Below are 13362 nucleotides of genomic sequence, written 5' to 3' on the forward strand. Positions count from 1 at the left end.
ACTGATACTTTAAAAAAATAAATAAGCTTTATCTTTATCTGAGGGGGTGGGGGAAAGACAGGTGTTAATTTTAATTTCTTTCCCCATCCCAATTTTAGAATGCAAAAAATGGCGTTTGAGACATAAATTTCCACAGGCTTCTGCATCTGCCAGACTTTGTGAACTCCCACACACAGTCATACTGAAGGGGGGGGGGCATAGCAATCCTTACCCCATACTTATTGATTCTACTTAATTTAGAAACAGATAGCTCAAAGTTGCATGTAGTTTGCATTATGAATCCACTTGAAAGCCTGCTGGTTGAGAAAATGCATGGAAATGGGGGGAAACTCTCTTGGCTGTACTTCTCATATGCTATGGGAATATTGCTCTGTTGTTAATCTGATAGGATGGGTGGTGTGGTTATACAATGGGCCTGCAATTGAATCTTAGCTGTGGCTGTTAGGTGCCTCCTTTGTTAAGGACTGTGGCTCAGTGATAGCAGACTATAAGTTGAACATGAGTCAACAGTGTGATGCTGCAGCTAAAAAAGCCAAAGAGCTTCTAGGCTGCATTAACAGAAGTATAGTGTCTAGATCAAGGGAAGTAATAGTCAGGCCTTACTGGGAATCCTGTGTCCAGTTCCAGGGCCCAACAGCTCATAATGAATGTGGACAAACTGGAGCGGGTCCAGAGGAGGTGACCAACATGGTGAAAGGTCTGGTAACCTCCAAGTCCTATGAGGAACAACTTAGGGAGCTGGGTATGATTACCCAGAAGAGCAGGTTAAGAGGGGACATAATGGCCTTCAAATATTTGAAGGGATGTCATACTGACAATGGACCAAGCCTGTTTTCTGCTGCTTCAGAGATTAGGACCCAGAGCAATGGTGGAAAAGAGATTACACCTCAACATTAGGAAGAATGTCCTGACAGTGCCTAAAGACCAATGCAATTTTAAGCTGCATCAATAGAAGTATAGTGTCTAGATCAAGGGAAGTAATAGTGCCACTCTATTCTGCTCTGGTCAGGCCCCACCTGAATACTGTGTCCAGTTCTGGGCCACACAATTTGAAAAGGACATTGAGAAACTGGAGCGTGTCCAAAGGAGAGCGAATAAAATGGTGAAGGATCTGGAAACCATGTCCTACAAGGAACGACTTAGGGAGCTGGGAATGTTTAGTCTGGAGAAGAGAAGGTTAAGAGGTGATATGATAGCCCTGTTTAAATATTTGAAGGGATGCCATATTGAGGAGGGAGCAAGCTTGTTTTCTGCTGCTCCACAGAACAGGACCCGGAACAATGGATGCAAGCTCCAGGAAAAGAGATTCAAGCTCATCATTAGGAGAAACTTCCTGACAGTAAGGGCTGTTCAACGGTGGAACACACTCCTTCCTTGGAATGTAGTGGAGTCTCCTTCTTTGGAGGTCTTCAAACGCTGGATGGACATCTGTTGGGCGTGCTTTGATTGGGAGTTCCTGCATGGCAGAATGGGGTTGGACTGCATGGCCCTTGTGGTCTCTTCCATCTCTATGATTCTAGTAAGAGCTGTTGGAAAGTGGAATATGCTTCTGCTTTGAAGGGTGGTAGAGTCTCCTTCTTTGGGGGTCTTTAAACAGAGGCTGGAGGGCCATCTGTCAGGGGTGCTTGGGTTGTGTCTTCCTGCATGAGAGGAGGTTGGACTTGTTGGCCCTTGAGGTCTCTTCCAACTCTATGATTTAAGAAGGCCTTTCCATAGCACTGAACTAGACATATGGGCAAAGCTCATGTTGACCTCGAATGTTGGAGTCATGCAGCCTGCTGTCCCTGCAGTACTGGAGAACAGAAAATTATCCATGGACTCAGTGTTAGATATGTTTTGGGAAGTAGAGAGGAAGTTTGCCCAGATGGCCCTTAAACAAATAATCAAAATCCATGAGCAGATCACTAACAATTGACAGTGGAAGTGCGGAAGGTCCCTTGGCAAAAAAATTACTTCTACTTGTTGCTGGTTTTCATTCCCACTCTGAGAGAGATCAACGCTGGCCATGTCTTGGAAGCGTCTCTTCATAGCCATTATAGGCAGCAAATCCAATTATGCCAAAAACAAGGATGGAAGAGTGCTGGTGAACAGGCCTTTCTAACAATTTGCCCTATGGGTAGAAGGTCACAACTTTGTCTATTTGTGTGCTGCTGGCTTTGTCATCTCAGCACCTCAGAGATACCACTTGTTGGCCTTTTCATGACAAAAGCCTAGAGGCACCCCAGCCAGCTTCTCTGTAATAATTTTAGTTATTTTAACTGCCATGGCTCCATCCTACATAATGCTCAGATTTGGAGTTTGTTGTGGCATCAGAGCTCTCTGACAGAGAAGGCTAAATATCTCACAAAACTACAAATCCCAGAATTCCATAGCAATGAGCCGTGTCAATTAAAGTGGTGTCAAGCTACATTATTTCTGCACAGCCAGATACAGCCAGACTAAGCCAACTAATTTGTAACCCATGCGAGGTTGTGGTTTTGACTTTTGTGGATTTGATTATTTCTGGTTTTGATTAATATGTTCTCTTTAGGAATCTCTAGGTCCTCCAGCGCAACTCTGCCAGAAGCTGACCATAGAGTTGGGCTGGAGAACCTATAAATTGCTAGAGAAAATACCTCTCTGGCATTTATAGGTCCTCCAACAAGATTCTATGATCAATGTCTGGCAGATGTTGGCCACAGAGTTGCACTGGAAGACCTGGAGATTCCTAAAGTGATGTTCTCTTAGGTAAGAAGAACAGTGTGTGTGTGTGTGTGTGTGTGTGTGTGTGTATATATATATATATATATATATAATTTGTGGTTTTTCCACATTCAGAGGTCCTTCACCCCAACACCCAGCAAATGTGGAGGAACCACTGTACTGTAATACTTTTACTAGGATGTGATGCGCCTCGACTCTACCAAGGGCACTGCAGGGGTCTGTCAGGCATCGTTCCAGGCTCTCCTATCAACAGAGACAGCTCTCACTTGTGGCCTTAAAGTTCATTCTGCTTTTCATGAGCATCTCTCCCATCATTTTGGCGCCTTTCTCCTTGGAGGAAATTTAAATAAATATACCCTCACACACATTTTGCACATTGGTTTAAGCCTTATCTAAATCATATAGCCACTGGTAGTGTGGGAGCTCTAACCAAGCGGTTAAGAGATGGACTGCCTCTTGTGTCTCTGTGGAATGGCTGTGCCACATTCAGCAGATCCCAAACACCTGATGTTTAATTCTGCCAATGAACTCTAATGCAAAGAGGAGATAGGACCTTCTATTCTGTGATTCTATGCATCAATAGGAGTGTAGTGTCTAGATCACTGGGAGTATTAGTGCCACTCTATTCTACTTTGGTCAGCCCTCACTACAAACACCATGTCCCTTTCTTGGCACAATTCAAGAGGGTCATCCCCCATCTGGACACGCTCCATCTTAGCACTATCCCCATTGTATTCAATTTGTGAATGCCCTCTTAGGACCCACATCAATTTAGGTAACACTTGCATTGCTCAATGTAGCTTCTGGCTGTTAAGAAAGGTTTGGGGGACATTTAATATGGTGAATCTACTGTCACAGTCATGAATAGGGAGTATGGCTGGATAAATTTCTAACTGAAAGGTAGGACAATTGGCCACAGTCTGTGTGAATGGCTACCTACCTTCCTTCCTCCAAGTGGGTAACTCTGATGGTTAATTTCCCTTCAATGATCTGTGATGAGGTGACCCTGGTGCTATCAGCTTCTTGTGAATTTCTGTGGGTGGTGGCTGTCACTGACCCTCTTACAGACCATCATTATGCTTTCAGAGCTTCCAGTACCGATATTCAGACCTTTCCCCTTCTGCAACTGGCTTTTGCGATCAAACCTGGATTCCACTTGGTCTGGATGCATAATTTAACACATGATGGACTGCTGTTTAGCAAACCGACTTTTAATTGAAGAAAAATGATTTCAGCAAAATATGCAGTATAGAAATGACATGCATATAAAATATCACTCTAAACTGAATTAACTCTAGTTTTCAGCCATTTGTATAACTTACACACTGTCCATTCATCTTTTAACATCACTCCTCTAACTGCCCAAGCATTTTGCCAATCAAGTATGCAGTAGCCATACTGACAACAGGACTGGTGTCCATGTACTTATTTAGAGAAAAGAGGAGCTGAGTTGGGGATGCATTCCACATACATGATTCCCTCTCAAGAACTGTTGCTATTCTGAATTACCGGGGGCAGGGATGTGTGAGCTGCTATTGCATGAATGAAAGAAGGGAGGGAATGGTGGACTGGCCTGAGTGGGAAATTTCCACCATATATCTACATGTTTGAGAAAAAAGCATACACCCAATTATATATCTAGATGTATTCTACCTTAGCAAACCAAATTCAGGAAAGAACTCTCTATTAATACACACAAGCCACTCTCCACCCCATACCATTGATAAACTGAAAAAAAGACAAGCTGGTTCCCAGTGCCTAAGTGTGTTCTTTCCCAAGGCAGGGAAAGACAAATCAACATAGGTACAGTGATGTCTGCATATCTGGTTCCCTTCCAGCAGTGTTTGGGATGACACTGGTACCTTGAGGACATGGGCTTGGTCAATGTTCCCTCTGGAAAATTCTGTGTAAAAGAGCAACAGTTTCACAGGGCTGGAGAGGGTTTACGGCTTTTGTAAACTCTTCAGGTGTATAAGGCATCCTAGTTTTCCACCAGCAATCTGACAGTTCATATCTTCAGACCATTCTGATCTACACACAATGACTTTCAAAGTCCTTGCTAAGTGATGCTCAGTACAGGAGATCTGAGCTAGAGAGTCTCAGTGACTGAAGGCAGTTGTTCCTACAGCCAACAGCAGAGGTATATTTGGTACAGGAAGGTGAAAGAGAATGATTCCTTACAGACATGATCTTTACAAATTCTCTTCATGGGTTTCTGTTTTGCATTGATGACAACAGGCCCAGTGCCTCATCTGACAGCATCAATCACTCTACAAGACCTAGGCTGGTGCAGATCCTCCAAAGAACTGTCTCACTCTGGTGGCAGCTGAGAACTTCCTTTTTCAAAAAGCAAGGGCCGGGAAGAGAGCAAGTGACAATATGGAGTCATCCACTGTCAGAGAGGAAAGGGTTGCTTCGGCCTCTTTAGGAGAGAGTTAGGAAATAGGGGCACACAGGCACTTTGGACTGCAGCTGACTTTCTTCTGAACTTCTACGTCTTTGAAAGTATATGACCAAACCCTCTGAAGTCTTTGCTGGCTGCCGAAGAGGAAAGGTTTCACAGCCTCAGAATTTCATTGCTGCCTCACAGCTAGGATGGGGATGTTGGCAGGAGTGGTGCCTCTTTGGAAGACGCAGGTAAGAAAGGCTGCAGTTGAGTTCGCATCCTTTGGATGCACTTGGACTTCAGGATCAGGATTTCATCCAGTTTCATCACAAAGTCCCCAAAATCCTAACAGGGGAAAAGTGAAGGGAGAAACAAATGGTGAAGATGAAGCATCCTGTAAGTAAGGTATCCTTGACAAATAAGAAAAGAGTTATGGGTTCTGTTTTATTACAGCAAAGGGTAATAAAGGCTGTTCACAAATGTTGACCAGCATGTCATTTGTCAGTTTTATAGATCTGGAGTATCAAATGGAGAAAGTGAGACAAGCTGATTTCTGGTGACTTCTAGAGCCCTTGTGTAGGTGGAGAGAACCAGAGTGATATAGTGGTTTCAGCTCTGGACTATGATCCCCACTTGGCTATGGAAACCCACTGAGCAACCTTGGGCAAGCCATTTTCTCTCCGCCTCAGAGGAAGGCAAAGGCAAATCCCCTCTGAACAAACCTTGCCAAGAAAACCCCATGATAGTTGCGCCTTAGGGTCTTTGTAAGTTGGAAACAACTTGAACATACACAACAAAGTGTTGGTGGAGAATTATCTTTTGGAAGAAGACAACTCCACTGTCTTGCCCACATATGGGCAGCAAAGTCACTACTGTACAAGGAAATGTGGCTATGGAGGCCCACTGGGTGACCTTGGGCAAGTCACATCCTCTCAGCCCCAGAAAACCCAACCATAGGTTGGAAAGAACTTGAAGGCACTCAACAACAACCCTGAGAGAGAGGGCTTTTTGGTTCTGTCCCCTTCTATACTTCTGGGTAACACACTACAACTGATAGACTGCTGTAGATTAGATTCTCAGGAAGGCAGCCCAGAGGCTGTATGTCTGTCTGGTGATGTCTTTAAAGAGTGTCTTATACTTTTGTTTCTTTTGCACTGCAGAGACACCTGGATTACATAATATTTAGGTGGGATGAAAGGAGAGATACATCCCCGATGCCTTCACAAACATCCAAGGAACATCAAGGTGCTCTTTGGCGATGAAACCCACTGGATGACCATGGCCAAGTCGCATGCTTTCAGCATTAGGGGAAGGCAATGGCAAACCCCCTCTGAAGAAACTTGCCAAGAAAGCCCCATTATAGGGTCTCCAGAAGCTGGAAATGATGTGAAAGCACACAACAACAATAACAGTTTGGTAAATAATGTAAATATTTGCTATTCTTATAAATTGCATATATTTACTATTAATTGAGTTATTTCATTATGTATCAAAAATAGCAATAACCTTTTCACAGTTTTATATAGTGGAACAATAATACAATTTATACAATATATTCTATTATTCCATCTACCATCTAGAAAATAATTACACAGCAATGATAATCTCAAAGCAACCACAACGTAAGGCATACCATCCCTGAGGCTTACAATCATATATTGGGCTTAGGTTCAGTATTTTAAATCCTTGGACATCACACCTTATCAATATATGATTGTTCCCTTGGTGGCATTTTTTTAAGTCTCTGTGAGTTCACTACACTTAATAATAATATAATAATATAATAATAATATATAATAATAATAATAAAAGTTTATTTCTATCCCGCTTTTCCAATTCAGATCAAAGCGGCGAATCCCAGAATCAAGCATTGGAGTGTGGTTGGCTGGGCTAAACCAAGCATCACATTTTTGGAATGTTGTTATAAGTTTTATTTATGTATTGCAATTTTTATCCTGTATTTTGTATTTGTCATTGCAATTTTTACTGTACACTGCTATGATCAACACGGAATAGCGGTCTATAAATAAAACTTATTATTATTATTATTATTATTATTATTATTATTATTATTATTATTATTATTATCACGGTGGGTTTGTCAGGAAACAATGAAGAATTGGTTCCAGTGGCTTCTATTTCCAGTTGTTCTTTCCAAGGAGCCCACAAAGATTTTCAGTTCCAAGCAAATGGTTCCAAAAATGCACCAAAAGAGTAAGCCTGGAGAATTCTTCATGGTTTATTGGAGGCCAGGTACTTTAGAGGTTGCCTCTTCCCCTCTAGGCACTATCACAGTCCTTTAAAAATTCAACCCAAGTCCTTTTAAAAAAAAGTTCCTCCTACTGCCAGGGTGCTGGTTTTACAGCTGTCTCTATCATTGGGCTTTCTGACCTGCACTCTGCTCACTATCACAAAAGGGGTGCCAGGCTGACACTGCTAATGCGCCGAGCCTTACGGCTGTCAACTCTGTATATTTAGTTTTCATGAAAGGAGCTCCCCTTTACCAGCTCAGAAGCTTCTGCTGTCTACACAATGACACTGACAGAGATGGTGCAAGCCCTGGCTTCAGGGAGCTTTGAAGAATCTTCAAACCCACTCACCAGTTCTGACATCTTACGAATCAAGCTCTCCTCCTGAAAACACAGGTCTGCCATTTCATCCAGCTGCTTCCGATGGATTTGGAGCACAGATTGCCTATAAGGCACAATTTAAAAGATAAGAATAACACTGCTAATAAAAGTTCTTCCGCTTTACTTAGTACAAACACTTGGGGGAGCTACCATTATTAGCTCTCATTTATTTTATTTATTTATTCATTTCATTTGTACACCACCTTTCTCCCACAAAGGGACCCAAGACAGCTCACAGACAATTTAAAACAATAAAAAATTAAAATAATGAAATAATCTGACTAAAAACAGAATAAAATTCCATAAAAGTATTAAGAATTTAAAAAGCATAACTAAAACATACACCCGAGATAATAAGAGGCCAAGGATCATAGAAAAGGGACTGTCATCAGTAAATTTAAAATTTCTTAAATCACAATTCACTCAGTGACAATACTTAAGAACAAAGGTTAGAGGGGCCACATTGGTTTTCCTTGAGATACTGGAGGAGCTGCATACCACCCTCCCCTTTTTTAACTTTTTCAATTTTTGAGAGGTCCAAAATGACCTCTATATTTCCTTGGAAATTACCACTTATGGAATCCCCTAAGCCATTTTAGGTCCAGGAAAAGCTACAAAAACTCAATGAAAATAGTGCTGGAAGACTCAAAATTGTGGCCAAGTCAACCCCATGTCCCCTAGGACAAGCTGCTAAGAGTGGTTGTCCATGGACTTTTCCTGAGTCAGTGGCTGGCAAGATCTGGAGAGTTTCTAGGGGAAAATAATAACACTTGTTGCCAATTGACACAAATATGGTGCTGCTTCCTGGCACAGTGAGGGCAGGGGGATATTGGCAGTCTGTCAGATTAGGTAGGTGAAGATGCAGCTATTTTGGAAGGGATGTTTTGGACTCCAGGAGACTAGAGTTCAAATCCCTGCTCAGCAATGGAAATACACTGGTTCAAAGAAAGGCAATAGCAAACTCTCTCTGGGTTGTCATAAGTCAGAAGACAGACAACAATAACAATTTTGGCCAAGGGTGTTTCAAAAACATATTTTTAAATGTTGGGATACCGAGAACTGCAAAAATGGCCTTCAGGGCTGCAGATGTATCTCTTAGTGTCACCACTTCTTCTTAAAAGGTGAGGGCACTTGATATGAAAGTCTCTTACTGCAAGGTACAGAATGTATGCAGCTTTGAGACTGCCTCCCATGTTTCCCATCAGCTGCCAACTCCAGCAAGAGCCCAGTTCTGCCTTGAAAACTGGGTTGGAGACCAGAAGAAAATCACGAAAACTCACCTTCTCAATGCTTCTTTACTCTGGAGCATCATTTCCTCATTGCTGAAGGTCAGCGTAAATGCTTCTTCTGAACAGTCAAGTTCCTCTTTCCTAAATGCCAAACTGGGTTGTAGAGGGATGCTCTCCTCAGAGGGTCTCTCGCTTCTTGCATTATCAGAGACAGGTGACGCATCTGAGATGGAAGGCTTTCCCACCACACCGAAATACTTGAGTTGTGTTATGGGTTTGGAGCTGTCTTCTTCACCTAAATTGAAACGCCCTGAACAATTCAATGAGCCAGTCCTAGCTCCTTCAGTGTCAGCATCACACTGTGGACTAGTCACGTAGTCATTGAACTGGAGGTTACTAAGAAGCAGAGTGTCCTCCTCATCCTCCTTCTTTGTGCATGGAGAAAGAAGATCTGCCAGGCCTGTAGCTCCAGAAGGGTATCTATAAACACAGCCCTCAAGTTCACTTAGGGCTAATTCAACCCCCAAGGCAGATGGGAGATGATATGACTGTGAAAGCCACTTGTTCTTGGCCTGCGGAGAAAGCCCTGGGCCAGCTGTCCTCCTCCATGGACCCATTTTGTGCACGTTGGATGCAGCAGATGGTTGATTTCCATGGAACCATCTGGGGTCTTCATCCCATCGCTTTCGGGGATGGAAGGATTTCTTTATCTGGCCAGCCTCCTCTTCCTTGTGCAGCATTTTTCTTTGTCCCTGGGGGGAATGCTCTTCCCTTGGAGTGTCTGTGTCGAGGAGGGACACTGTCAAGGGAGTCATCTCTCCAGGAAATTCCACTGAACAATTCAGAGTCCCATCAAAGCCTGTTCCTTTTGGGGGGCACTTTCTTCTTGCAAACTCTGAAAGGGGGGCATGATTACCTTGAAGAGATTCTTCTGTCAGGCCATCAGAGATGCAGCTTGCAGATGCAAACATGTGGTCAAATGGTGGACTTTGTGCTGACTTTTCTGGCACAGAGAAGCACTCGCTGGGGCAATTTAGAGGTAGATCTGTATATCTGGGCTGCTTTGGTGTAGGAAGAGATGTGTTGCTTATGCTGTTACATACAATGTTGTCATCCTGTGAGCAGTAAGGTTTCTCTGGTGTGTCATTCTTTGGAAAGGAACTGAATGCTTCTGTGCTCTTGTCAGATGGACTCTTACTGTCTTCTTTACACCCAGCAGCCTCCTCCAGTCCTAACAAAACTTCCCTACTTTTATTCTCAGACTTTCTGGAAAACAGTTCCTGTCCACCCTGGACCTCCCATCCCTCAGTCCCACACTCCCTCTGATGGAGGAAAAATGAATCCTGGGTGCTTTCCCTTTTAGCTTGCCTCTCAACCTTCTTCTGGCTTGATCCAGGAGAGAAGGAGTCCTCGCTGAAGTCGCTGTCATCCAAATCTTCTAGCTGCATTGTCTCATCACAGTCCTGGGGGGAAAGAGGAGTCTGGCAAGGGGGCTCTTCCTTCACCTGAACCTCCTGGGGTTTGTACTGGGCTAAAAACTTCTCCAGAGGTTGGTAGCTCAGCTTCTGCTGCAGAATAGGAGGCTGCTGGAACTGCTGGTGGTATAGGCGGAGGTGTTGCTCCCTGTCTTTCTGATGGGGTGGGAGATCTGTCCATGCCACAGCACACTGCTCTGCAAAGAGCCTTCCACCTTCCTCTGGGTGGGCCAAGGACCGGTCACTGTCACCGAAGGAAAAGTCTGCTCTGGAAACCAGCTGTTTCTGCACAGGCTGGACTTTTAAGCACTTAACCCGTGACCTTTCTCCTTGGCCATCTGCTGCCTTGGCCATGAAGTCCTTCCCAAAAGCATTCTTCTCAGGATGCAGAGAGGGCTCCTCAGTCATCTTCTTGGCTGATGCTCCTGTTCTCGGTGTGTATTTCACCAGGCTACTGCAGCCGAGCCAATCTTGAGTACCCAAATGCCCTCTGCGGGCCTGTCCTTTTGGGGCAGAAGAAAATGGGTGGCACAACACTGGTGAAGCCTTGGTCTTGGGCAAAGCTGCAGGGGTTGCTGGGCGCTGAAGGCCCAGCTTTACTTTCTTGGGTGAGTTTTTTTCCCCAGCTTGGGAACAAGAAGAACTCTGGATACGTTTAGGAGACCAGTTTGCTGTCACCCGCCGTCTGCTCACAACAGGTGTGCAACACTTAATCCCCCTCTTCAGCTCCTTCACCCTGGGAGTAAAAGATTTGGTGTTAGCTTGTTTTTATTTATTTTAAAGATACCTAGGCTGCATTTTAGGGCAAAGCCTCCTCAAAGTAGTTTATATAAAAAGAGTACAAGACAATTCTAATGCAACCAAAGCCAAAGCAGCAGTTAATACATTTCAGAAGCCAGAACTACCTACATAACAATTTAAACAGCTAACAATTTCCTAGCTAAAAGCAGCTTAATTTTAAGACCAACAGTTTGAAATCAAGAGAAATGTAGAATATTACAGTCTGCCCTCCCCATACGCAGGGGACCCGTTTTGGACACACACACACCCGCATATGGGGAAAAGAGCGTATGCTCAAGCCCCATAGGAAATAACAGTGGTGTATGGGGCATGAGTACGCACCCCATTATTTCTGCCTGGGCTTGCCTTCAGCGTGACCTCAAAGCTACAGAAAGCAAGCCCGCCTAAAAGGTGGGCCGACTGTATTAGGCTTTTATATATACATTTAGCCTTTTTTAAAAAAAATATGTCTATGCATTTGCTCCAAATATTGGCTGGTGTCTTCTTGATTCCCTGTTTTTTTCTGCTTCCTGGTCTCATTGTTTCTGTTCTGCTCTAAGAACAGCTTCCCCCTCTTAATTCATCACACTATTTTCCTCTTCATTTTTACCTCTATTTTTCAAAGTCTTGCTGCACCACAGCTTCTGATGAATCAACTAGCTCTCATCCTTCTTCCTCACTACTGCCGTTTGATCCTCATTTGATAACTCCTGACCATTCTTTTGGCTAACGTTAGCCACTGGCCAAGGACTTTATTACCTCACTGCTGTTGGTCGAGTGTTTTGTTTCCATATATAATCTAACAATTTTTTAACAGAGAATTATTTTGCATTGCTTTTCATACTGCATGGGGTCTGTTTAGCTTGGAGGAGACTGAGAAGTGCTATGATAGTCATCTTTAAATATCTGAAAGGCTATCATATAGAGGATGGAGCCAGCTTGTTTGTTGGTAGAACCCTGGTGGGGAAGTGGTTAAATTCCTGTACTGCAGCCACTCACACACAAACCATAAAGTTGAGAGTTCAATACAAGGGCTCAGGCTTGACTCAGGCGTGCATCCTTCTGAGGTCACTAAAATGAGTACTCAGCTTGTTGAGGGCAATTAGCTTACAGCTGTAAACTGCTTAGAGACTGCTTAGATGATATGAAGTGGTATATATGTAAATGAAGCTGCTATTGCTATTCTCCATCCAAAAACCAGTGGAAACAAAATTCAAGAAAGGAGATTCTACCCAGACATTGAAAACAACTTCTTGGTTGTAAGAACTGCTCAACAGTAGAATAGGTTGCCTCAATGTGTGGTGGATTCTCTTTCAGAGTTCTTTAAACAGATGTTGGATGAGCATCTCTTAGGGTTGGATAGATGACCCCTGTGGTCTCTTCCAACTGTATGATTCTATTGTTGTTGTTAGCTGCCTTGAGTCGATTCCAATTCAAGGATGACCTCATGGATGAGACATCTCCAAGAATCCCTATCCTCCACTGCCTTGCCCAGATCCTGTAAGCCCTTGCCCATAACCCCACTGATCAAGTCTTTCCATCTGGTCTGTGATCTTCCTTTCTTTCTTCTACCCTCTACTTTTCCTAGCATTATTATTTTTTCTAGTGATCCATGCCTTCTCATTATGTGGCCAAAGTATGATAGTCTCAACTTGACTATCTTAGCTTCCAAGGAGAGATCTGGTCTGATCTGTTCAAGAACCCATTTATTTGTCTTCTTGGCTGTCCATGGTATCCTAAGCACTCTTCTCCTGCACCACATTTCAAATGAGTTGATTTTCTTTCTGTCTGCTTCTTTCGCTGTCCAGATCTTGCATCTGTACACGATAATTGGGAATACAATGACCTGAATGATTCTGACTTTAGTGCTCAGTTGTATGCTTTGGCTCTTCAGTATCTTTTCCAGTTCTTTCATAGCTGCCCTTCCCATTTCTAGTCTACTTCTTCCCTCTTGACTGCAGTCTCCATTCTGGTCAATGTTTGATCCTAGATATGGGAATTCTTTGACTATTTCAATTTCCTCGTATAGACTGAATTTGTGTATTTCTTCTGTTGTCATTATTTTTGTTTTCTTTATGTTGAGCATCAGATCTGCCCTTGCACTTTCATTTTTGACCTTCCAATTCCTGAATGTCTTCTGCTAATATTATGGTGTCATC

The 13362-nt window shown here is 43.3% G+C and overlaps 1 protein-coding gene and 1 long non-coding RNA gene across 4 annotated transcripts in view; one reads left to right on the forward strand and one right to left on the reverse strand.

Moving 5' to 3' along the window:
• Positions 1–3913: 3913 nt before the first annotated feature.
• Positions 3914–13362, reverse strand: part of KIF24 (kinesin family member 24) — a 42913-nt gene continuing 33464 nt past the window's right edge. For all 3 annotated transcript variants that reach the window (XM_089498013.1, XM_089498011.1, XM_089498012.1), the window contains 3 exons: positions 9000–11159; positions 7690–7783; positions 3914–5434 (listed from right to left, as the gene is read on the reverse strand). In XM_089498013.1, the coding sequence (XP_089354139.1) occupies positions 5294–5434; positions 7690–7783; positions 9000–11159 (2395 nt within the window). In that variant the 3' untranslated portion in view covers positions 3914–5293. The remainder of the gene's footprint in view (positions 5435–7689; positions 7784–8999; positions 11160–13362) is intronic.
• LOC149324253 (uncharacterized) lies at positions 5419–7137 on the forward strand. The gene is made up of 2 exons (XR_016277951.1): positions 5419–6505; positions 6931–7137. It is a non-coding gene; the product is annotated as an uncharacterized LOC149324253 (long non-coding RNA).

Source organism: Sceloporus occidentalis, unplaced genomic scaffold, assembly GCF_023333645.1.
Source record: "Sceloporus occidentalis isolate IW3139 unplaced genomic scaffold, rSceOcc1.0.p SCAF_1, whole genome shotgun sequence".
NCBI lineage: Eukaryota > Metazoa > Chordata > Lepidosauria > Squamata > Phrynosomatidae > Sceloporus > Sceloporus occidentalis.